At 44.3% G+C, this 25940-nt stretch overlaps 1 protein-coding gene across 3 annotated transcripts; it reads right to left on the bottom strand.

Annotated features, from left to right (window-relative positions):
• Positions 1–1128: 1128 nt before the first annotated feature.
• On the bottom strand, positions 1129–25940 carry TEX26 (testis expressed 26). Of its 3 annotated transcripts, none has more exons than XM_089775529.1 (7): positions 25806–25940; positions 11807–11888; positions 10606–10768; positions 6950–7106; positions 5204–5380; positions 1816–1977; positions 1129–1402 (listed from the first exon to the last, which is right to left on the bottom strand). In XM_089775529.1, the coding sequence occupies exons 2-7, from the start codon at positions 11878–11880 to the stop codon at positions 1293–1295; spliced, it is 843 nt and encodes a 280-aa protein (XP_089631655.1). In that variant the 5' UTR covers positions 11881–11888; positions 25806–25940; the 3' UTR covers positions 1129–1292. The 3 variants fall into 3 exon arrangements, with proteins under 3 accessions (XP_089631655.1, XP_089631656.1, XP_089631657.1); XM_089775530.1 differs by lacking the exon at positions 25806–25940 and adding an exon at positions 21062–21234; XM_089775531.1 differs by lacking the exon at positions 1816–1977.

Raw genomic sequence — 25940 nt, 5'->3', positions numbered from 1 at the left:
TAACATTCATTTCTTAATCCAAATCTTAATGGAATTAAGATGCATTCTTGGGAGGGTCTTTGTCAGCTGTAGGCACTCAGGCAACTATTCAGTTGTGGTGGGGTTGGAGGCCATTTGCCTTTCAGGGTATGTCTACACTGCAATTCAACACTTGCAGCTCACCTCTTCCAGTTGATTTGGGCTTGTGGAACTCGGGCTAAGGGATTGTTTAATTGCTGTGTGGATGTTCAGGCTTGGGCTGGTGCCTTGGCTCTAGGACCCTGAAAGGAGGGGAAGGTGCCAAAGCCAAGTGTCTATACCTTAATTAAACAGCTCAAGCTCCAAGAACCCACTCAGCTGATGGACTGGAGAGATGGCAGGCCTGGAATTTAGGGATCTGCTGCCTTTGGATGAGGGGGGTAGACATGACCCTCAAAGTCTGGCTTAGTTGAAAGAAGGCTAATAATCTGGCTGACTACTGAAAACCTGCAGCACTGGACTCCTGGTCTATCTGTAGTGGGATGTCACTCAGCTTATGTGAGACAGCAGTTGGCCATAGTGGAAATATTTAAAAATCAGGGCTATGCGTACACTGCCTCCTCCTGCGCAAAAAATATGCAAATGAGGCAAAGCGTGGAATATCGCTGCACTTCATTTGCAGAATTAACGAGGCTCCATTTTTGCACAATAGGTTTTTGTGCAAAAAGGCGCCATCTACAGGGCTCTTTTTTTCACAAAAATCCCCTCTTACACAAGAGCTGTTCTTTCTCTTTTTTTTCAGGAAGAACGGCTCTTGCGCAAAAGCTTCTTGCGCAAAAACAGAGCCTAGTTAATTATGCAAATGAGGCGTGGCGATATTCCACACTTTGCCTCGTTTGCATATTTTTTGCGCAAGAGGGGGCAGTGTAGACATAGCCCAGGAGTTTAGCACTAATGCTGAATCTTGCATTGAGGATTGAATTTGGGAGAGGAAGATGTTATTTTGTTTGCCCTTAGAAAGCAGCAGTCATAATTAAAATACATGACATCTTTGACTGATAACATACTTACAGGATCTTCTGAAGCAGGATGTTTTTCTGGAATTTATAGTACAGAGATAAAAAAAATATAGTATTTTAATATTCTATTGCTCTCAAAGGCAACACCCTATTTGATGAGGTAGCAGCACAACAGTTTTTATTATTTTAAAACAGGGTTTTGCAAATTATTTATCACACACACACAGAACACAAAGACACTGTGGGTTACAATTACACCAATCATTCAGAACCAGTCAGATATAGGAGGTCTTTCTGTTTTTGGATTGTTGGGTATCAGTTGCCTTCAGATTGTTTGTCTTCTGGTTTCTTTGAGGGCGAAGTCCTGAATTTTTCACTCTGACTCCCACAAACTGTGTTAAGAAAGTGCTGAAGAATTGCTTTCTCTGTCGATACAATTCAAAAAGAAAAGAGTTAAGTTGAATCTCAAGCTGTCAACTGCAGTAAATTCCAGGAAAGATGAATATTGGGATAGTCTAATTTATATAAACAATTCATTTACAAATTCTGAATGAGGATACAACTACCACTTCACTTTTAATATACTGTTTTTAAAGGAACACAGATAATTCTCTCTGACGTATTTTTGCATAGTGGAGGGGAAGTTCTCTGTTTTCTAGTAATTCCTTCAGTAGTGAAGGCAAGAGGATTAGGGTTCATCCACTGTGCAAGAGAGAGACTATTTTTCTATCTTTCCAACAAGTGTGAAGAGTGCAGTGTTCAGAAAGTTTCACTGCATGTGTTTCACCAGCATGGTAATTTACAGATGATGGATTAAATTGTCAGCATAGTACACTACCTTGCTTTGGAGCTCTTTCAATGTACTTGTTAACTTGTTCTGGATCCAGAGAATTTAAAATTGATAAGATATTGAAATATTCTTTCCCAAAATCTCTTTGGTACGTGGTCATCTGTTTAATGTTTTCTTGGTTCTGGATGTGAGCAAATGTCACATTAGGAACTGTGAAGGTAAGCCAGGTAGGAACATTTGAGTGAAACCAAGCATAAACCTGTAATCGTCCTCTTCATCTTTTCCCCCCTCTCTTTCCTTGCACTGTAGTCTTCTCCTGTTCTTATTTTAATTTAGGCCCTTTTCCTTAAATAGAATCAGTCCCTCCATATCTTACAGAATCAGCGCCGTAAGGAAAGGGAAGTCTTATGTGCATCGTAAAGGACCACTAATATCCATGATAGTATAGAAATCTATACTATTATAAAAAGAGAGGCATCCGTCACACCATATGTCACAGAGAACAAACTTCTCACGAGACTTTCCTGCCTCTGGCAGGTCCCAAAGTGCTGGGCGGGTGGGTGGGTGAGGGGAGGGAGAGAGATAGGAAGGTGCAATGTGTGTCTTTCACTTTCCCACTGAGTCGCTGGAGACCAACAAGTAATGGTGTGTGCCTCTTCCTGGCAGTGTGTCCCGCATGCCACTCCTGTGTCATGGCCCAGCCTGTCGCACCCACCCTGAGTGTGCCAGGACCCAGACAGGGCTGCTCTGCCACGCAGCCAGTGGGTTTGGGGGAGACTTGCACCAAAGTGGGGTCCGAGAGGCTCCTTCCCCCAAACAGCTGCCAGAATCCAGCTGCCCCCCCCCATGTGAGCCTGCCCCCCCCCTCAGCCTCCACCCTCAGCAGCCCATTAAATACCTGAGTCAGCCCCTCGGTACTGCCCCATGCTTGCAAACCTGGTCTCAAAATGCCTCCCTCTCCCCCGCTCTGACACTGAAATTCTCCCTCCTCCCCATTCAGACTGGTTCGGCTAAGTTAGCAGCCCATGGGCTGAGTGTGGAATGGAGGCCACACCTTGCCAGGAGTGCAGTGAGTCCAGTCGGTAGATCCGGGCAGGCTGGCCAAGATCCAGCCCGCCAGCACCTGAATGACAGACTCCAGTGGCCCCATGGCGCTCTCCGGCAGGTCTGAGTGCATGCTGCATGCAGGTGGCATAAGGTGGGGGTAGAGCAGCAGGGACATGGTTATGGCAGCAGTGGGTCCTTCATGGGCAAGATGGTGGCCAGGTCTGCTTTTGCCCCCCATGCCAGGCCAACCTGAGTGTACCTCTACTGTTACAGCAGGATGGGTAATGCTAGTAATAATAAAACTTTGTGTAGTTAACTTGGGGTAGTATTTGTTTGGAATCTAATCTATAACCAGTTTTAGCTACCAATATTTTGAAATTCCTATCAGTCAGGCTTCATCTTGGCATACTAAGACATACTCATCCTTCTGGATTTCTCTGCAGTATTTCATACCAATGATCAACAAATATTCCTGTGCCACCTCCAGGAAGCTGAAAGAGGGAACTGAAATGCCTTAAACTGGCTCAGGTACATATCTTTAGACCAATGCAAAACAGTCATTATGGGATCTCCCTACCTAGATCCCTCAGTCTGTGTGGTTCCCTCAGCCTCCCCTCATATTAATTCAGCACCAATATGAAGCCAATGAGATGAAATGTCAGCAATACACAGATGGCACCTATAGTAGGAAGGATGGCTAAGGCATGGACTGGGACTCTCAAGAGATCTAAAGTCAGTTCCTAACTCAGTTACAGACTTTTTGTGTAACTTTGTGCAAATCACTTAATCAACTCTGTCTGAACCTTCATTTCCCATCTGCAAAATGGGGGGATAGCTTCCCTACTTAACAGGAGTGTTGTGAAGATAAAATCCATTAATGAATGAAAGATACCCACGGTATGTCTGCACTACAGAGTTTTGTCAGAAAAACAGCCATTTTTCTGACAAAACTTGAGGAATGTCCACACTGCAATTGCATTCATCTGCAAGAAAATTGAAAGAACAGAGGGGTTTTTCCGGCCTTGGTAATCCTCATTCTATGAGGAAGAAGCCTTTTTGCGAAATAGCTCAGGTGCCCTGTTGGCCATTCCGCCTTGAGCAATCACAGCCTACATTCAGTGTGGACGCTATCTTTCGAAAAAGCAGATCGCTTTTTTGATGCACTTTTGCAGTATGGACACTCTCTTTAGGAAGAAGTTTTTCCAGAAGATCTCTTCCAAAAAAAGCTTCTTCCGAAAGAAGCCTGTAGTCTAGATGTAGCCCCAGATATAGTGATAAAATCATATAAGTATCTAGACAGGCACTTAGCTCTATGTCTTTTTTAAACAACAACATCTCCCAGCTTTCTCATTGCCTTGTTGAAAAATCAACACTTCGATGAACAGCATTTCCAAGGGGTGGCAAAGGCTTCCTGAAGTGTATTTCCTAATGGGCTGGCCCTGACTCATAGGCACTGACTCTATGGGTGCTCTAGGACTGGAGCACCCCACAGGGAAAAATTAGTGGGTGTTGAGCATGCGTATATACACCAGCAACCAAGCTCTCCCCTCCTACACTTCTCAGGGCTGGTGGCCCTCCTGACCAAATCTTGACCTCCCCCCGCCACCCTCTCAGAGTTTCTGGAGTGCTGCAAACAGCTGATTCAGAGCATTCAGGAAGCTCTGGGAGAGAAGGGGAGGAATAGGGAGAGGGCATGCTTGGGGGAGGAGGCCAAAAAGAGTCAGGGCCCTGGGGCATTGGGTGGAATGGAGACAGGAAGGAGCAGAGGCAGAGCTTGTGGGGAAAGGATGGAATCGGAGTATAGGAGGGGATTGAGCAACCCGCAGCTAGAGGGGAAGTTGGCGCATATGCTTTGACCAATCTGTGGGTGGTACTAGTGAGCTCTGAACTATCCCTCCCTCCCCCTGATAGATGAGAGATTGCACCACTGTGCCCCCACTCCAGCAAACTTTCTAGTGCAAAGGGTCAGCAGCCCAGGTTCTCCCAACCTGAGATGTTGGTACATGTCACATATTGAGTTATGTTCTTGCAGTGGGATTTGCAAGAACACTCAGCTCCCTTTGATTTCAGTCAGCAGGAGCAGAGATAAGAAAGTGCAAACCACATTTGCAGACTTAATGTGTAAAATTATTGCATGGTACAAAACTCATGCTGGACTCTTAGGAAGAAAAAGGCTCATTTTCTCCTGTCACAGGAAATCTTCAAACATCACTAATCAATTACATAAGCAGAAGTGACCAGAGACTACTGAAGAACTAATTTAATAGTTGGCAGGACTTCAAAAGAATCTGATTCCACAAAGGAATGCAATGTAAAGAACTGAAGTCCTGATTTTCATCATTTCCAAAGTTTTACTTATTTAAGGCTTTAAAAATAAATATATTCTTACCAACTCCTTTTGCTGGAATATGCCGATTTGCATTACATCCATATTTCCAGGAAAAGTCCATGAAGTCACGGTTGTGTGCTGGGGCCTGGTAATGATGCCTAAATTCAGTTGCTGGAGGGTGTGGGATTAATTTTTTCCAGTCAGGAGGCACAGGAGTAGTGTCTTTAATTTGTAAACCTAAAGAAGTTAGAAAATAGTGTCATTTTTATTATCCAACTAGCAGAAATCTCTGCGCCGGCTCTTCCGGGGTGTTATCTACTCGCCACAGGCAAGTAGATTACATTGTTTGTCGAACCCTGCCTATGATCAGGCGCTACTAAAAGCTAATTATCAGTGGGCCCAACTGGGGCTCTGTGGGAACCGATTTCGAGATATAACCAATCCAGTTATTTAAGTTAGGAAATCAGTAGTATCCATTCAAAAATTTTATGTTTCTAGCTCTTACCATTTCAGAGATTTTTCGGGACAAACAAACAAACAAACAAACTTTCTAAAATATTTATAAGACTAGAAGATGTACCCAGCATTGCCTGGGTCTGGCCTGGGGGCAGGGAGGAGGGGTATGTAGACCTCCCACCTGCACTCTTCAGGCCTGGCCTGGGGGCAGGGAAGGGGAGACCGTGCAGGCTGGCCCTGGCGATGTTCCCTGGATCCAGCCTGGGGATGGATTGGTGAGGGGGGCTGTGCAGGCTGGCAGGCAGGCAATGCTGAGGGGAGTTGCAGCCTGTGGCTCCTACTTTTGGCTGAAATTTTCCACAGGAACCCCTCCCCCGATCTTTTGACCTGCTCTAATAATCAGCCATATTGGCACCTCACTATATAAGAGTTGCAAGGCTGGGTATGGTAAGGGTGAGATAAGATTACAACAGACAGGTACAACATTTTTGAATCAACAGGTGCTTTGCTTCTAAGGTGTATTAGGACCTGACCCAAAATCAATTAACATCAGTGGAAGCCTTTCCATTTATTTCAGTGGATCCCAAAAGAAAGAGAGATTATCAAGGGGGCAATGAGGAAATACTGAGCAGTGGAACAGGGGATGAAGCTTCAGTCAGTTGCCTTTGATAACCTTTTAGCCATAACCTCCTGGGATACAGGGAGGCTTAGAGGGACCATCATCTCCAATAAAAAAACCTCAGAAGCATGTGAATAGGCAAGGACGAATAGAGGAGATGAGAAGAAAGAAGTTGGTTGTATTCAAGGTATGGTCATGACCTTACTATCTCTCTCTCCCCAGCTCAGTTTGGCTGAAATGGGATGGGCATATATGCTGCACCCTGTGGCCCACAGTCCCTTTAGGCTTCCAGAGAGACTTTGGCCGGGTCTACACTAGACCTGGAAGGTTGGCTTAAGGTATGCAACTCCAGCTACGTAAATAATGTAGCTGGAATCGACATACCTTAAGATAAGCTTTGTGCCATCTTCACGGAGAGAGGTCAATGGGAGCAAACACTCCTGTTGGCTCCCTTTACTCCTTGTGACTGTGAGAATACCAGCGCTGACAGAGACCACCCTCAACATTCTATTTAGTGGGTCTTTACTAGACCTACTAAATCAAATGCCTGAAGATTGATTTCTGGCACAGCAAGTGGAGATGTGGCCTGTGTCTGCCTGAGCCACAATGTCTCCAGGAGTCCCTGCTGTGACAATGTGCCTTTGCTCTGTCCTTGACATTATCATGGCACTATGCCACAGAGTGTCTTAATGGGCCACGTTAAAAAAAGAGAGAGAAATCATTGCCCTCACCCTGTGGTAATCCTAAATAATCTTCACTGTATGTAGAACTGAACTGTGCTCTGATTGCTTCCCCAACCTCTTGTTTAGAAATAGGCTGTGTCCAGGGTGAAATGCTGTTGGAGGATGGTGGTTTTTCTTCTCGAGGCACCTTCCAAACCATGAAACTCTAATAACATAAAAAGGGGGATTTAGTCGATCTGCATGTCTACAATTAGAGTATTACATTTACAGCAAATTACATAGTATTCAGCCACCTCCCACAGAATAAGACGTAATTTAAAGCTCACTGATGATAATGCTAGAAATGTAGCTGTGTTAGTCTGGTGTAGCTGAAACAAAAAACAGGACTATGTAGCACTTTAAAGACTAACAAGATGGTTTATTAGGTGATGAGCTTTCGTGGGCCAGATCCACTTTCTCAGATCAAATAGTGGAAGAAAATTGGCACAACCATATATACCAAAGGATACAATAAAAAAAATGAATACATATGAAAAGGACAAATCAAATTTCAGAACAGAAGCGGGATGGAGAGGGGGTAGGTAAATGTCTGTGAGCTAATGATATTAGAGGTGATAATTGGGGAAGCTATCTTTGTAATGGGTACAATAATTAATGTCTTTGTTTAGACTGAGGCATAAAGTGTCAAATTTAAGTATGAATGACAGTTCAGAGGATTCTCTTTCAAGTCTGGTGTGAAAAGGTCTTTGAAGCAGGATGCAGGTAATCAAGTCGTTTAGACAATGCCCTTTCTGGTTGAAATGGCAAGAAACTGTTTTTTCTTTGTGATCCTGTCTAATATCTGTTTTGTGGGCATAGAATCAATGCTCACAAAACAGATATTAGACAGGATCATAAAAAAAAAACCAGTTTCTTGATATTTCAACTACAAAGGGCATTGAATCAACGACTTGATTACCTGCATCCTGCTTCAAAGACCTTTTCACACCAGACTTGAAAGAGAATCCTCTGAACTATCATTCATGCCTAAATTAGACACTTTATGCCTCAGTCTAAATAAAGACATTAATTATCTTATCCATTACAAAGATAGCTTCCTCAATTATCACCTCTAATATCATTAGCTCACAGACATTTACCTCCCCCCCCCATCCCCTTTCTGTTCTGAAATTTGATTTGTCCTTTTCATACGTGTTCTTTTTTTTTTTTTATTGTATCCTTTGGTATATATGGTTGTGCCGATTTTCTTCCACTATTTGATCTGAGGAAGTGGGTCTGGCCCATGAAAGCTCATCACCTAATAAACCATCTTGTTAGTGTTTAAAGTGCTACATAGTCCTGTTTGATGATAATGCCTATTTCTTATATAGCACTTTTCATCAGTAAGTCTTAAAATGCTTCATAATCTTTAATCTATTTCTCCTCCAATTACCTCTATTAGGGTTATCCCCATTCTATAGATGAGAAACTGAGGTACCAAGCAGCTAAGTGATTTGACCATGGTTAAACAGGAAGTCTATAGCAGAGCAGGAAATTGAACCATGTCCTAGATCAGTGCCCCAGTCATTGGACCAGCCTTCCTCTTTTGTACCCACAATAATTATACCAAATGAGAAGTTTCAGGTAATATTTGTAGTAAATACAAGTTATATGTTGCCAGTTTTGAAAAAGGACAGATTAACTTGAAAACCTAGTCAGCCAATTACAAAACAAAAGAGATTTTACAGTTTTAGGTACTTCTCCTCCCCAAACTGCTAACCAATTTTTCTAGTTTCATAATAATATTTTCTTATTTTTAGAATGCTTCTCTCTCTCCATTTGCTATGAGAGAGACATAAAACGCAGAGGAAACTAACAAAAAGGAGGAAACTGTGAAATTGACTATAAGCTAAGGACCTGATCCAAAATGCTATCAAATGCCAAAGTAAACAAGCTGAAAATAGAGAAAAAGAGCTCCAGGATCTTAACACAAAAGTAGATATATTAATCTCAGGACAAATTCCAATCTGGCTAGTAATTACATTCTGCTTGTTAAATACTCATCAGTTGGATACAATGTTTATTTACCCTGTCATAAACATTAGATCATAGTATTGTACATTGCTGTGTATCACAGATGGATGAGTGTATATATATATATATATATATATATAGTATCATGAGCTTTCGTGGGCAAAACTGACTCAGGATCATCTCATCTGAAGAAGTGGGTTTTGCCCACCAAAGCTCATGATACTATACATATGTTTTGTTCATTGCTAATGTGCCACAGAACTACTTGATTTTTTAAAAGTTGTTTTTAAAGATACGGACTAACATGGCTTCTGCTCTGAAACAGATGGATAAGGTAATTAGTGTAGTAATAGAGATGTAGCCATGTTAGTCTGATCTTGCTGAAAAAAGAGACAGGACTATGCAGCACTTTAAAGACTAACAAGATGGTTTATTAGGTGATGAACTTTCGTGGGACAGACCCACTTCCTCAGATCAAATTGTGGAAGAAAATTGGCGTGACCATATATACCAAAGGGATACAATCAAAAAAACTGAACACATATAAAATAGATAAATCAGATTTTAGAACAGAAGGAGGAGAAGGGGGGGAGGTTAATGTCGATGAGATAATAATATTAGAGGTGATAATTGGGGAAGCTATCTTTGTAATGTGTGTGTGTGTGTGTGTGTATGTGCATGTGCATGTGCGTGCATGCATGCACACTTAAGATCTAAAAATGCTTTGGGATCCTTTAAGATGGGCATATTTAAATATGAGTCTATTTTTCTTTTCAAACTATCATGGAAATAATCTGAGAAAAAGGATTGAAATGATGGAAAGATGTAAGTGCTAAGAGCTAAATATTCTGGTCATACATGAAGAAATTGAGAAGATGGTGATAAGAACATAGAACATAAGACCATAAGAGCAGCCATACTGAGTCAGACCAAATGTCCATCTAGCCTAGTATCCCGTCTGCCAACAGTGGCCAATGCTAGATGCCCCAGAAGGAGTGAACACAACAGGGAATCTTAAGCAATCCCTCTCCTATCACCCATTCCCAGCCTCTGGCAGAGGTTACCATTCCTACTCATCCTGGCTAATACCCATGGATGAACCTAACCTCCATGAATTTATCTAGTTCCTTCTTGAAGCCTTTTAAAGTCCTGGTCTTCATAACCTCCTCTGGCAAAGAGTTCCACAGGCCGACCATGCACTGTGTGAAGAACAGCTTCATTTTCTTTGTTTTAAATCTGCTACCTATAAATTTCATTTGGAATTACACAACAGGGTTTGCTTAATGGAAATGATAATAAAGTCAGCTATGGAGCAGGTGTCACCCAAAACAGAACAGAGATTGTGCATTCTAGAATGGGAGAATTTGTGCATCATTTAAAAAGAACGACTCAACCTCCCAAATTATATTTGCCCAAGATAATACTTATAGAAAAGACCTGACATTGTTATTTTACACTGTAAACATATTAGTAAACAATGTTGTTTTCTTCAACTACCTAATCTCACAGTCAGAGTAATACTTGCTTCTTCAAAATTTCTTGATGCCAAGTGCTTCTACTGGCACCCAATTCACCGGCATACTTCAAAACTACTGTACCATAAACATTGTATCATAAACAAAATATTAAGCCCTACCACAGTACCTTCCCTTGGCAACATAAATGAGGGAGAATGCTCTAGCATTCCTTACTTGACTGGGATGAGGATTGTTTCTCCGTGTTCCTGTTGAAGAGCCAGTCCTTATAGGTTCTGCCTTGGAATATGGTTTCCAACAGAACTCTTCTCTGTAAGTATTATAGCCAATAGGATCACTAAGTTGGTATGGATTCACATATCCTTTAGCTGTTCTGGGACTGTAAGAAATGCATTAAAAGTTGCAGTTGGAAATAGGGAAACAAAGTCAGTAATATTGCAGATACTGTGGTAAATGTATTTCCTATTATAAGAATTGCAGACAGCGGGATAAAGTCACATACTATCATAGAATACTAGAACTGGGAGGGACCTTGAGAAGTTACCAAGTCCAGTCCCCTGCCCTCATGGCAGGACAAGGCACCAAGATCATCTCTGGCTATGTCTAGACTGACGCTTTCTTTTTTTAAAAGGTACACAAATTGCACTCTGTAATTTGCATACCTTTTTCCGATTGTTTTTTCAGGAGAGGCTTTTCCAAAATTTGACTCGTCAACACTGGGCCAAATTTTGGAAAAACCTACTCTTTCAGAAGAACTCTTCTTCCTCGTGAAACGAGGAACACAGGGCTTCTGAAGGAGTGCATCTGCTCTTCTGCAAAAAATGTTGGACGTGGCAGAGTTTTTCTGGGATACCTCTGGTATCCCGGAAAAACTCCATAGTCTAGACATAGCCTCAGATAGATGTCTGTCCAACCTGCTCTTATCTCCAGTGATGGAGATTCCACAACCACCCTGACAATATGTTTTTCCTAATGGCCAATCTAAACCTCCCTTGCTGCAATTTAAGCCCGTTGCTTCTTGTCCTATCATCATACGTTAAGGAGAATAATTTTTCTCCCTCCTCCTTGTAATGCCTTCTTAGGTACTTGAAAGCTGCTACATGTCCCCTCTCAGTCTTCTTTTTTCCACTCGTCCCTCATAGCTCATGTTTTCTAGACTTTTAATCTTTCTTGTTCTTCTCTGTACCCTCTCCAATGTGTCCATATCTTTCCTGAAATGTGGTACCCTGAACTTTACACATTGCTACAACTGAGGCCTAATCAATGCAGAGTAGATTAAATCTGTTGGGTTTTGTTTTCTATCAAGTGCCCCCTGTAACTTAACTGTTATAGATCTGGACATGAACATAGATTTCAGTACATCACAAAAACAAAATCAATAGAAGTGTTAGCATTAAATTAGCCAATATTGCCTTACCGTAATGCTTTAGTCTCTACTTGTGGTCTATATGGGTATTCGTGTTTTGTTGTAGTTTCATATGGATCCCACATTTTGTCCTCTAAAAACATATTGTACCAGTTACAGATGGCATAAATACAGAATGTTCTTTAGCCTATCTTTGCAACTCTTCAAATAAATAATTCAGACGTAAATAACTATGGATAAACAATTTCACAAAATAACTCAGAATCATTTGTGGCCATAGAGAATTCCCTCTCAGTTGAAATAGATGGAATGAGCAACTGGTGTGCTTCCCTTACCTTTGTATTTATATGCTATTCCATCTGCTTTTTTAAGTATCCTGGTAGCTGGAGTAATTAATCCAAACAAGGACTGAGTCTAAGTTGGCAGAAATAAGCAAGCTCTTTACTTGCACTGAAATTCTTTAGAGCAGGAACCATCTTTTTACATGTTTGTACATCATCAAGCATATCAATGTTAGGGCTTCTAGCTGCTACCATAATAAAACAGCTTGCTTAACGTAGGATCTGATGACACTATGTAGGGTAACCAGATGTTCCATTTTTAAAGGGATAGTCTCATATTTAAGCCTCTTGTAGATGTTCTGACTTTCTAAAATGGGCAAATTGTCCCATATTTTCTGTCTCCCTCTATCAGTAATGGTGGATCCTGCTGTTGACTGGATCCCTGCTTGCCAGCAACCTGCCCATCAGCCGTGAGTAGGGGCAGTGTGCAGGGGCCAATGATGGGGCTGGATGTAAAAGATTGGTGACGGGTCAAGCTGCAACGTGAGGTGCCTTCCACTCCCCCTGCTGGCCTGCTAGCACAGCCTCTGCTGCATGCCGTCTCTTGGCCAACAGAACCAGGCCTCCCGCTCTCTCCCCTCCACCCCGGTCACATTTCTAGCTATGTGCTTGCTGTGGTGGCTGGTGAGTGCAGGCAGACACCAGCTAGTTATGGGTCACCTCTGCCACCCACCCATTGGCCCTTAACAGGCTCCCCTCTTGCTGTCCTTTCCTGCTTTGCCTCTTCACGCCAACCCCGCTACTCCTCATCCTCTCACCAACATCCTCTCACTATATGGCAAACCTGTCCCTGGTCAGAGTGCTCAGCTCACCAACAGCGTGGTAGGCAGGCTCTTTCCTCCTCCCCTCCCCCACTGCCTCTGGCTGGGCTGGCACCCTGGGAAAGCCCAACCCCCCTCATCCCCACCCCTGGCATGGAACGCTAGCCAGAAGATGAGCCCTGTATGTACCGAAGCCCACACAGAGCTGGCATGGGAAAGCCTATCTGCCCCCAGCTAAGTTCTGGAGTGGTGGGGGTGGGAAGGACGATTTCCAGCCTGTTCACACCCTTAACTTACAGCAATCCCCTGGGCAGCATCTTAGCACCTTCTTTCCCTTGCCCTGCAACATACTGTGGCTACATTTAGACTACATCCCTCTGTCGACAGAGGGATGTAAATGAGGCACTTGGAAAGTGCAAATGAAGCCAGGATTTGAATTTCCCATGCTTCATTTGCATAATTGCATCATGGCGCTTTTTTGAAAAAGTGCTTTTTCTAAAGTAAATCCACGGTCTAGACACGGTTCTTTCAAAAATGGCAGGCTTTTTCAAAAGATTTTTGAGGTTTACAGGATCTTTCGAAAAAGCCTGCCATTTTCGAAAGAACCACGTCTAGACTACAGTTGCACTTTCGAAAAAGCGCTTTTTTGAAAAAGCGCCATGACATGATTATGCAAATGAAGCATGGGAAATTCAAATCCCGGTTTTGTTTGCACTTTCAAAGTGCCTCATTTTTGTCTAGCTGTAGCCTGAGTCTTGACCCAGGGAGCATGGGGCGGCTCTGTCCCTAGGTATCCTTTCCTCCAGAGCCACCTCTGTGGCTGGGTTCACTGAAGCCCTAGCAGTCAGATTCCCTGGGTCCTGGTGTACAATACATCCATTGGGCTTAACCCTTTCCTTCCTATGCTGTAGATAGGGGACAGGAGGTGACACGGTTATGTTAATGGGCCAGTAGCAGTCTCGAGGTGTCAGCTGCCTTTCAGTGCTGTGCAGGCTGGTAAGGGACCAGCTGCATCCAGCCACAAAGCTGGGAAGGATGGTTGCGGGGGAGAGATGAGCTCTGCAAAGACGTAGCCCAGGTCATTCCTTCCCCCACTCCTTTGTGGCTGGAAGCAGCTGGGGAGGGGAGCCTGTGTAGGACCCTGCATGCTCCACCACATGCTGCAATGGAAGCAGAGCTATGAACTAGAGAGTGTAGATACATTGCTATGAGTGTAATCATCTTGACAACATTCAATGAGGGAGATCAATGATCGATGAGAATGACAGAAACCAAAAAAGGAGAAACTGACAGTTTTGGAAATAATAGAATGAGGGTGGACTAGAACTTTCAAGCAGAGGCAGAAGTGAAAGTAGTGAGCGGGTCCTACTGTGCAGCTCCAGCAAGAGCTAGCTGAGCTGCCACAAAAGCCAGCAGGGAGCTATTTAAAGAACTGGCAGGGACACGGATTACAATAGGACAGTACCTGTAAGACATTTTAAGTTACTTTCACTGCTGAGTAGAAGTTTTCAAATGATAGGTCAGGACCTCAAAGTGGGTTACAACCCCATTTTAATGGAGTTGCTGAGGCTGGCGTTAGACTTGCTGGGTCTCTGGTCTGAGGCACAACCCTGCCCTCCAAGGCTGAAGGTGAAGCATGATCACAGCCACCTCTACCAACATGCAAAGCTGAAGCCTTGAGGACAGTGCTCCGGGTTTGGCCCCCCCTGCCCAGAGCAGCAGGGCTTGAGCTTTGGGGGGAAGGGGCAGAACTCAGTCTTCGATCCCCCCTCCTGAGGTTGTGTAGTATTTTTTGTTGTCAGAAGTGGATCATGTTGCATGATGTTTGAAAACCACTAAGCTAGAGCATGGGCTGGAACAGGAGCAGCATGACCAAAGCAAAAGAAATACATTTTAGATATTGTAAAGAAAAAAGCAACAGGGTTTGGCAAAGGCCTGAGTATGATGACAGAAGAATACAGATTTGTACAATGATACCCAGATTGCAGAAAGGATGATGGAGGGTGCTGTTGCTCACAAGGAGAGGAGAGGAGAATGTTTGGGAAAAATGAAACAACCTTGTAAAATCACAGTGTAAGGCAGAGATTCCACCTACTGCATGTTTTTAAAAGCAACTAGTGCACCTTGGGTGCTGTAAAATTTTAAAAAATACCAAATAATCTTAGATACATGTGTAGAAGCTGTAGAAACCATTTTCATATTTAGCTAGAAGCCATCTTGTATATCAGAAACCATTTCAGCTTTTCTCTCAAGCACGTAGACCAGAGTGAACTTTCTGTCACCCCGTGAGAAGAGGCCTACAGGATGGGCTATTGGTATGTGTTAATTGGGCTGGTTGGGACAGGAGATGTACTCCCTCGCACCTGTCCGCCATCTTGTTGATAAGGCTTTGTTTTTCCAAATTTAATTGAGGATTTCTGTAATTGGATGCCCTGACGTCAGACTGTTTGGTTAAGGGTATAAAGATACTAGGATTGATTGTATTAGTAGCCTTACTGGGTCTGGCTCTGCTGTGACCACGTTTGGCTCATGCTGTGCTTTATTAATTAATAAAGCTGCTTGTTAGCTGCCTAAACACAGAGGAGCGTGTTTTTGCTTCGACAATTTGGAGGTTCCACCGAGATTCCTAACGCGCCACTTGCCCGTATGGATGGACCAGCACTCCACTTCCAAACCTCTCAGAGCGCTCAAGAGAAGGTAAAGGGGATACCTGTTACGAAATCTCCTGGTTGAGGGCTTGGGATTTGGAGTGACGGCCGGCCATCGGGGTAAGGGGAGCTACGGAATTCAATTTTGTGGAGCGGCTAACATTTTTGTCTGTCTGTGTCTGTCTTTGTCTATTAGGCCTGTCTTATGTGTCACAGTTCCAAAAGGGCACACCGGTGTCTCTAGTGAGGCAGCCATGCGCTGGACCCTCTGTGTTCGGACGCTAAAAGCTGGTGTGGTGCCATTACTCTCTCTCGGCACACGGAACTGTGGGGAAGCTTTGTTGTCTCTCTCTGTTATTTGTGGGCGTAGTACTGACCTCTGAGGCTAACCCCAGGCCATAGTGCCCCATTCCGCCAGGCTGTCTCCAGGCGCCAGGACGTGGTGTTCTGCCGGGCTGGGGCAGGTGCCGGAAACCCCTGCGAGGCAGGTGGACCTTGAGTCCAGTGCTTCGCAACAAAAAGGGGGGGGACCAGTGCGAGCAGGTGAATTCTTGATTCGGTGACTCGCAGAGCGAGCAGGCGGATCCTGATTCAGGGACTCGCAGAGCAAGCAGGCGAATCCTGTTTCGGTGACTTGCAGAGCAAGCAGGCGGATTCTGATTCGGTGACTCGCAGAGCGAGCAGGCGGATCCTGATTCAGTGACTCGCAGAGCGAGCAGGTGGATCCTGATTCGGTGACTTGCAGAATATGGTGTAAGCAGGCGGACTTTGGTTCGGTGTCTTACAGAATTAAGCGCGCGCAGAAAATGGGGGTAGGTCAGTCTACAGGAATTCCAGTGCCTTTATGATAAGTGTTTTCTGGTATAGGATCCTAATGAAGTCTGATATTAAGTGCCGGGTGTCTTAGGGCAGCGTCACTTAATAGAAACCCATGGGAACTAGACAATAAATAAAGATGCAGCTAAATGTGGAAACTATAGGAAAAATGTGAAAAAGGAGAAAAAATTGTGTGTGGAAAATGAGTATGAATGTAATGAGTGAAGAATGAATGCCGTTGCATAGGTCTGAGACTTGAGCTGATCCCAGCTGCACCAGGGCTCTCCCACGAGGGAGCTCTGAACGCAAGGGGGGGGGTCAGCTGAACCTCGAGACTCAGCGGATATGTGAGGGAGTGACGACTCCCCTTATTTCATGAGCTGCTAAGGTCTGACACTCTAGACCCGGCAGACTCTTTCTTTGGAGTGTGTAAAGTTAGTTTAAGTGGGGGTTAGTCTAAACACCCCCCACTCTGCCGAAAGGCACCCCTGTGTACTACATGTACGTGCATAATGGTCCAAGGACCTGTAAGCATTTAACAAATTGGAAAAGAGGAAAAATTAAAGCTATGAGGGATGAAAGTAAAGCTCAGAAAAGCAAAAATCCACCCTGCAGTAAGATAGGTAACTTAAAAGTTGCTGCAGCACCTCTGTGCCAAAATAACACATAAGAAGTGGGAAAAAAAAAAGAAAATAAAATTCTCAGTTGGCACACCCATATCAACCAAGCTTAGGGGGAAAATCTGGCACAACATCACCCCTCTATCCCTCTTTATAACGCATACACAGATAGAGAGGAAACATGAAAAATAACTGAAAGGAATTAGCTCTTCCCTTTGAAAACACGGGCTCCTGTAACAAACTTGCCCGATCCAAAGCAAAACACAAAGTTTAAAATAAGTTTAATAGTTTAAAGAAAGTGTTCCTCCAAATCCTAAAGGGGAGGAAAAAAACAAACAAACCTGCTTTAAGAAATGACTCGTTTCTTGCAGCCTCTTCTAATCATCTTAGCAATGAAACAGTCAAGTTAAACATTTGGCTACAGATACTTTGTTAAAATCTATTAAAGAGAAAATAAGGAATTCTACTGAAACTTAATTGGTTAACCGCATAAAAGAATAGAATCTATACATTGTAAATTTGTAAAACCTGCACCCTAAGGGTTAAATGTGTCTTCCAAAGAACCTAATTATTGTTTAAAAAAATCCAAGCCCAGAAACTTCACAGTGTTTCTGGTCAAGGCTGAGCTGATAGCACTTTTGGCTTGCTTTCAGATCCAAGGTTGTGTGTGTCTGCAAACTGCCTGTCTGTTCTGGAAGGGGGGGGAGCACTGTCCCCCATAAGTAAGTCTGTAACATTGCATGTGATTCTTTTCAGGAAAGGAAAACCTTTTTGCTTGCTGGAATAGTAACTAGCAAGCACCTTGTTCTAAGAATTTCTGTAGCAGTAAATAAAATAAGCCTGGTCTGCAGTACAAGAGAAAAACTGAGGCATGCCACTGATAAGGAAAGCTAGCAGCTCAGAGGTAATTCAAGAGAGTGGAAGGTCACGAGTACCGATGAAGCTCTCTTGTTCTCAGAAAGTTACAGCTCACTCACCCATAGAAGTGGTAAGGAACTAGATGTAACTAGTTCCCCTAGCAGATCTTAGGCAGTATTTTAAGTTATAATGGGCCACCCCGACGGGGGTAGAAATGTTTTCTTTGTCTTTCAGATCATCAAGAAGCGCTAATATCATATGAAAATTAACCAAAGGAAAAAAAAAAAAACCATGGTTCTGTGTCATGACATAAGTTTGTGTTCTGTCCAGATTTGTCTTGTGTGTATCTTGATTGTGATATATGTATTTCAAACGTTGTGTGTACAATATTGTTGTTTTAATGAAAGAATAATTTAAGTCCCTTGAATAATCTTAACATTGTGCTTTATATAAATGGTTCTTGTCTTTATAATTTTAGTAAAGTTTTAGTAGCAGGCTATGCAGTTTGTACTGTCTGGAATGTAGCGGAATCTGCTCCTCTACCTGCTGTTTTTCCCTTCTCTCCTACCATCGCCAGCTCCTACGCCGTCTCTTTCAGAACTGGCCCTCCTGCAAGACCAAGCCCCAGAATCGGAAAAGCAGGAGTGGAGACTGGCAGGGTGCACCTTGCACCCAGACCACTTGTGGTGCAGCTCTGATGGCCACATTGTTGCCCCAGTGGTCTTGCTACCTCACCTTGCCCCCGTGCTCCCTAGATTGTCGCACGTTGGCAAAAGGGGGGATGGTAGCAATCCTAAAACAAAATTGGTTTGCTCCCAAATTCTCCCAAGCAGCCAAAGATTACTGTCTGGCTTGCCCTGTCTGCCAAGCCCACAACGTGGGTAAACCTGTAAAGACAGTTCCGGCAACCAGACCTCCGCCTTTGGGACCATTTCTGAATTTACAAATGGACTTTATTCAATTGCTTAAATGTCAATCTTTTGAATAATGTGCTGGTTATTGTTTGCTTGTTTTTGGGATGGGTAGAAGCTTATCCCTGCAGGAAACATGATGACATCACAGTAGCTAAGAAACTTCTAAATCATTACATCCCATCATGGGGAATACACCTTGTGATCTCTAGTGATAAAGGTACCCACTTTACTGGGCAAAATTGTTTTAAAAAAAAAAACTGGAAAAGTACTACTCTACCAGACAAGCACTGCACTGTGCACGACACCTGGAGAGCGCAGAAGCAGTAGAAAGATGAAACAGGATTTTAAAGAACAAACTTGCTAAAATATGTGAGAACTCTGGCTTAACATAGATAGTAGCACTTCCGATTGCCCTAATGAGCATGAGAGCCACTCCTAATCAGAAAACTGGACTCAGTCCACATGAAATTGCATGTGGCCGACCTATGAGACTGTTAAGCAGCCCAGACATTAACCTGGCTGATGCCACACTTGTTAAAGGAAGCATAGTCAAGAATTGTCAGGAACTTATGAGGTGTGTACAGTCTTATCATTTACAGGTTAAGGACGCCTTCCAGGAGGCCCCAACTGAGCTGTGCCTTAAACTACAACCAAGAAACTGGGTTTGCGTGAAAGTTCACCAGCGGAAGACTGCCCTGGAACCCAGGTGAAAGTGTCCCTACCAAATCCTTCTGACCACCCATACTGCTGTAAAGTGCGAAGGATTGCCCACCTGGATTCACACATCTCACTGCAAACCCGTCCTGGCCCCTACAGAAGTCGGCCCCAATAAGGAGCACCGCAGACCTGGTACCGGAGACCCAGGTCCAGAAGCAGATGGGAATCACCACAGACCTGGTACCAGAAACCCAGGTCCAGAAGTAGACGAGGATCAGCACAGGCTTGGTACCGGCAATCCAGGCCCAGAAGCAGACGAGCCTGAGAGACCAAGGCTAAGGTACCAGCTGCGGCCCAAAAGAACCTGCCAGCGATAGGTGAAGCAAACTACGAAGTCCTGAAGAACAGCCAGCATGAGGCTGGACAAACAATTCATGTTAAGCTTATGCTTAATCTTGTTTTTAATACCTAGCCGTTAACACCTATATGGTTCAAATGTATTTATGCTTTTAATGAACCAAGTTTCCCAAGAATTTAATTCTACAGGTTGCTGGATATGTGCTCACAGTCCTGTACATTCAGAAAGAGGCATCCCAATAATTCCAGTCCCACTAAACATCACTCAAATGAATGGCACACTGTTTAGTAAACTAAGCCAAATGATACTTGGCAGGATAAAAGGTTTACTAACCCAGGGTATATCCGCCTAGCCTTGACCCCAATTGGAAAGTACTGCTAGACATGTAACGGTTCAGGAGCCAGGGTGAGAAAAAGCCAAACCGAATGGCCCTAGACTATGTCCTAGCTAGTAAGAGCGGGGTTTGTGCCTTAGTAAGAAGAGAATGCTGTGGGTATATTTCTGACACCAGCAAAGAAGTAGAGGAAGATGCCTCAGAGATTGAAAGAACTGTGGAACGCCTAAAGCAAGGGGAAGACTGGACCCTCTGAGCTTAGTTGGGAGGCTGGTTTGGACATGTGGGAACTTGGATTTTGCAAGGTGTAGTTTTAGTATTGGCTATATTCTTTTGTGCTTATTTTTGTTTCTTGCTAATCAAATGCTGTATTTCTTGTATTCTAGAAAACACAAGATAGACCCTTACCAAAGGGAATGTGGAACTCATGATGTTAAAATAGGATGAGCAGAGAAAGGAACAAGAAATGTACATAAATACTTTAATTGAAAATGGAGGTATAAAATGGTTTCAAGGTTAGCCTTTAAAAGGCTAAAAGGGGGGAGTTGTAGAAGCTGTAGAAACCATTTTCATATTTAGCTAGAAGCCATCTTGTATATCAGAAACCATTTCAGCTTTTCTCTCAAGCACGTAGACCAGAGTGAACTTTCTGTCACCCCGTGAGAAGAGGCCTACAGGATGGGCTATTGGTATGTGTTAATTGGGCTGGTTGGGACAGGAGATGTACTCCCTCGCACCTGTCCGCCATCTTGTTGATAAGGCTTTGTTTTTCCAAATTTAATTGAGGATTTCTGTAATTGGATGCCCTGACGTCAGACTGTTTGGTTAAGGGTATAAAGATACTAGGATTGATTGTATTAGTAGCCTTACTGGGTCTGGCTCTGCTGTGACCACGTTTGGCTCATGCTGTGCTTTATTAATTAATAAAGCTGCTTGTTAGCTGCCTAAACACAGAGGAGCGTGTTTTTGCTTCGACACATGGGACCAAATTTATCTTACAGAAAGGCAATGATGGAAACGAATACTAAAGTATAACTGAATTCAGTCCAGTGAGTTTAACTACAGCACAATATTCAAACAAAGAAACAGAGTGAATTTGTTAATTCCCTTCTCTCTGACAGTCTCCACAAAGCTCTTCCCTCTTGGCACTTTCTCAATTTTTTGCCCTTTTCTCCTTTTATCACTTTTTTTTTTGGCATGGTTCTTTCTCTGACTCGGTTCTTTAAACTCTTTTCCATTATTTATCCCCACTCACTCCTCTCTTCTGTGAACTAGCCAACAGCCATGGAACTTCTATAATGTAACATTCTACCACAGTTCATTTAAGAGACAGAATCATGACTACTTCCCCTTTCTTTAAAAAACAAAAAATTCTCTAACTGCAGATTAACCAGCAGCAGAGAGCACTGTAACCTTATCCTCCACGAGGAACAGCATCAACCAATAGTCTTGGCTCTAAGTCCCAAAAAAGGCTCTTAGGTCTGCTCTACGCCACACCCAATACACAAAGGCTACGTCTAGACTGGCATGATTTTCCGGAAATGCTTTTAACGGAAAAGTTTTCCGTTAAAAGCATTTTCAGAAAAGAGCATCTAGATTGGCACGGATGCTTTTCCGCAAAAGCACTTTTTGCGGCAAAGCGTCTGTGGCCAATCTAGACGCGCTTTTCCGCAAAAAAGCCCTGATCGCCATTTTCGTGATCGGGGCCTTTTTGTGGAAAACAAATCTGAACTGTCTACACTGGCCCTTTTGCGCAAAAGTTTTGCACAAAAGGGACTTTTGCCTGAACAGGAGCAGCATAGTATTTCTGCAAAAAGCACTGATTTCTTACAGTAGGAAGTCAGTGCTTTTGTGGAAATTCAAGCGGCCAGTGTAGACAGCTGGCAAGTTTTTCCGGAAAATCAAAAACTGGCCAGTCTAGACACAGCCAAATAGAGTAGATGAAGTTGATGTACTTAGGTCAGCAGAGGCTGTTCTCCCATTGACTCCATCTACTCATCTCATCCTGGTAGGGTACTGGAGTCAATGGGAGAGCACTCAGAGGTCAATTTATCACATTTAAGCAAACATGATAAATCGACTGCCAGTGGATTAATTGCTGTACCATCAATCCACCACGTAGTAAAAACAAACTCTTAGCTCTGGATCCACAGGGACTTAGTTTATAATGCTCACTATTACAATTTCTAACTTTTAGGCAACCAGAAAATCACTGGAACCCAAATTGTCTGACTGTTAGCAACTGTTCCCAGCTGTGGCTCTCTGGCAGAGATAGGCATTCTTCCTGTAGCCAAGACTTAGGTGGTTTACTCTGTGAAAGGAGGGATTCACAATCTGAAATTGGGGCTATGGTTCCTAAACAAGGAATAGGGAGAGATAGGAGAGTGGGATCTATGTTAGGTAAAGAGCCACTTAAGCTAGCCAACAGGCAATGCTCAGTGGAGGGGTGTATCCTGAGTCTTTTACTCACAGAATTACATACCTAAATCTGGGCTGCAAAGAAGTACCTGTCTCTGCCAGCAATGGACTGGTGGGAACCCATCTCCTGGAGGCAGGTAGCATAGGTGCCTAAGCTACTGCTTGTGCAAATAGCTAGATGCTTGACTCATGCCACACAAAACAGCGGAAGGAGGAGGTGCTGCCACGCAATGTAAAGTATTTAGCCCAGTGTTAGAGAACTTGTAGGATATTCTGAGATTCTTTTCTTCTGCTAAGACTGTTTCACTGTATATGAATACTTAAGGGGTCTTCACCCCAAAAAGAACCAGCAAGAAAGATTGTTCTTTCTTGGGTTCCCACCAGCTAAGTGGGAAACCTAAGGTCCAGACCCACTATTCTAATGAGTAATTATTCACAGTGGAACAGCTTCAGTAAGTGAAAAATGAAGAACAGGCCCTCAGAATAGCCCATAGTTTAGTGGTTAAAGCAAGCAATGAAAGATCCTAGCTCAAATATTTTCTCCCTATCAGTCAGACTGGGGAATTGAACAGGGTCTCTCTCCCACATCCTGTGTGGAGGTTGGGATAAAAGCTTCAAGGTGAATAACATTACTGCCACATTTTCACTTTATCTGATCTGGTAGATGGCCTCTGAGCAAACCTATGCACTTAAGACACACAGAAAAGATAGCTGGAGAAATATCTATCTTTTCCTGGTTCATGGATTTCCCTGGGGTCAGGTGGGAGATAGCCATCCAGATAACTAGAGTAAGACAGCAGGGCAGACACCGAAACTTTGGTGCTGAGGGGACTTTTTACCATGAAAATCTTGGGGCAAAGTGAATGTAAGCACTTGCAAGGTTTGGTGGCAGCTTAGCGGGGGTTTGTAGATCACAGTGAAACCTACAACTGGGGTTTAGGTGTCTAAGTACTGTTGTGGGATCTGTGTTTTAAGATTATTTATAATACATAAAGCTAAGCATGTGCAAAGGTCTTTGTAGGATTGGGGTAATAGTCACTTGCTATTTATGTGCAGAAGCAAAGGAGAAACACTAACCAAACTCAGCACTCTATACCTCAAAGGAGTTAATTAAGACCCCAGCACTGACAAAAAATAATTTAAACAAGTGAATATATGAAATTTCAGTTCTACGTAAATTAAGATGAAAACACTAAACAAAGCTAGTTCTAAAGTGATAGGATCCTGTAGTATTTAGCATATGTTACAAGATACTCCTATTTTGTATCAGCCCCTTTGATGACATGTTTAGAAATGTTTGTGACAATAGAGAATTCTGAATTTGCGGTTAAGGACTAAAAGGGGAAGGACTACTCCTTTAGTAAATGATAAGGCCAAACATTACGGTATAGACAATTTAATACTTCCCCTACAAAAAATGCAGCCTGATGAAACTCTTCTGAATAAAGGGGCTTGTACCACACTCATCATAGTATCTAAGCACTTTCTGGTAGTGCATTAAGTGACATGACTAAAATCTGCCACAGTTAGTGCAATGTGTTTGTTTTGATAGGGTTTTATTTGTTTGGGGATGTTCTATGAATGTGTTGTTACATGGTTATATTTGAGAAGAGGTAGAAGACATGCACTTGAAAGCAAAGGGGGCAAGGTCCCTGATGAACTTTCATTCTTGTGGGACTTTGAGATCCTCCAATTGAAGTAGTGCTAATTTGTCCTTTCTGGTGTTGCTGTAACTTTTTTGGTCAAAAGATATCAGAGAGATAAGGTGGGTGAGGTAAGAGCTTTTATTGGACCAGCTTCTGTCAGTGCCAGGTTCAAGCTTTTGAGCCACACAGAGCTCTTCATCGGGTCAGCATAGGGAGGAATTGCTAATCAGGAGCCAGCTGCACCAGCACATGTTGCTACCCACAGTCCAGCCCAACTCAACAGGGAGTATTTGCTGATGGAAACATTTCCCTGGGGTCACCCCACATTCCTTCCTCCCACCGTTGCACCCCACCCTTCTACAGTTGCCAACTTTCTATTTCCAGAAACCAAATATTCTTGGCCCCCTTTCCTTGAGGCCCCACCCCTTCTCCAAGGCCCCATCCCTCATTCACACCGTCTCCTCTCCCTCTGTTGCTCACTTGCTCATTTTCACTGGACTGAGGCTATGGATTGGGGTGTAGGTTCCATCTGGGGATGTAAGCTCTGGGGTGGGGCCAAAGATGGGGTAGGAAGCACAGGCACCCACTCCATGGGTATTCCGAGGTTGGAGCACCCACAGGGAAAAATTAGCAGGTGCTTAGCACTCACTGGCAGCCAAGATACCCTCTGCCTCCCTCCACCCACCTCTTCCTGCCAGAGGCCCTCATGACCAACTCCTCCCCCTCATTCCAAGTGCCTCCTGCCCACTGTATACACTCCAGTCTGCTGCCTCAACAGAGTGGGGATACAGGGTGCTCTGGGGAGGAGGCAGGGAATAGGCAGGTTGGGAGCTTGGGGAAGAGCATGCTCTGGGGAGGAGGCAGGGAATAGGCAGGTCAAGAGCTTGGGGAAGGTGGTTGAGTGAGGGGGTGTGGCGGGGGTGGGGATGTGTTGAGCAGCCTCTGGCTAAAGAGAAAGTTGGAGCCTCTATGGCAAGAAGAGTCTCCAGGATGGGGGTTGAGGCATCAGACTGGAGTGTGTATGGAGGGGGGACAGAGGTTACAGCTCTGGGGTTTATGGAGAAGAGGGCAAGGGCTTGGGCAGGGTGTTGGGGTTCAGAGGGGGTCCAGGCTCCAGGAGGGGGCTTAGGGCTGGTGTTGGGGCACAAGTTTTGGGATGCAGGCTCCAGCCAGGTGGTGCTTAGCTGAGGTGGCTCCGGGAAGCAACAGACACGTCCAACTCCTGGGCAGAGATGCAACAAGAAGGCTCTGTGGGCACCTGGCTATGAGTGCCGCTCCCATTGGCTGCAGTTCCTGACCAATGGGAACTGCAGAGCTGGCAATGGGGCAGGTGCAGCAGAGCCCCTCTGCACCCGCTGTGCCTAGGAGCTGGCTGTACTGCTGCTCTGGGAGCCAGACAGGGAGCCTGCCTGCCCCACAACCGAACTTGTATTGCCCGGAGCAGTAGCCAGGGTCCTTTTTCCACTTGATGTTCTGGTCGCCTGGCAACCCTGCCCACTGCTTCTATTGTCCGTCAGCCCCAGCGGCTTGTCCACGCCCCCTTCCTGTCTCCCTGCTCCCCGCCCCGGAAGGGGGCGCTGGCAACAGTTGCCCAGGCCCTAGAGCAGACGCTTCTGAATTCCTAAGGCGCATGCGCAGCTCACTGGCGCCTGGGCGGTCGGGAGCGCGCGCAGCCTCACCTGGCGGCGTGGTGGCGGGGCCGGAGCGGAGCCTGTCGCGAGGGTCCCGGGTGGCCGTGGCCCCGGGAATGGGCGGGAGGGTCGGTCTCCGCTGCTCCCCTCGCGGCGCCGTGTGGGGGCGGCAAGAGGCTCTTC

This window comes from Pelodiscus sinensis, chromosome 1, assembly GCF_052426305.1.
Source record: "Pelodiscus sinensis isolate ZL-2025 chromosome 1, ASM5242630v1, whole genome shotgun sequence".
Taxonomy (NCBI): Eukaryota; Metazoa; Chordata; order Testudines; family Trionychidae; genus Pelodiscus; species Pelodiscus sinensis.
The sequence above is the reverse complement of the archived record's forward strand: the minus strand, read 5'-3'. Positions and strand labels throughout refer to the sequence as shown.

What these genes read in the sequence shown, in the direction of transcription:
- TEX26 (XM_089775529.1), bottom strand. Translation starts at nt 11,880, where the DNA reads ATGTGGGATCCATATGAAACTACAACAAAACACGAATACCCATATAGA. An exon ending in ACAATCCTCATCCCAGTCAA is followed by an intron (nt 7,107 to 10,605) that starts GTAAGGAATGCT and finishes TTATGTTATTAG; the next exon opens with AGTTTCATGGTTTGGAAGGT. An exon ending in TATTCCAGCAAAAGGAGTTG is followed by an intron (nt 1,978 to 5,203) that starts GTAAGAATATAT and finishes TTACCTTCACAG; the next exon opens with TTCCTAATGTGACATTTGCT.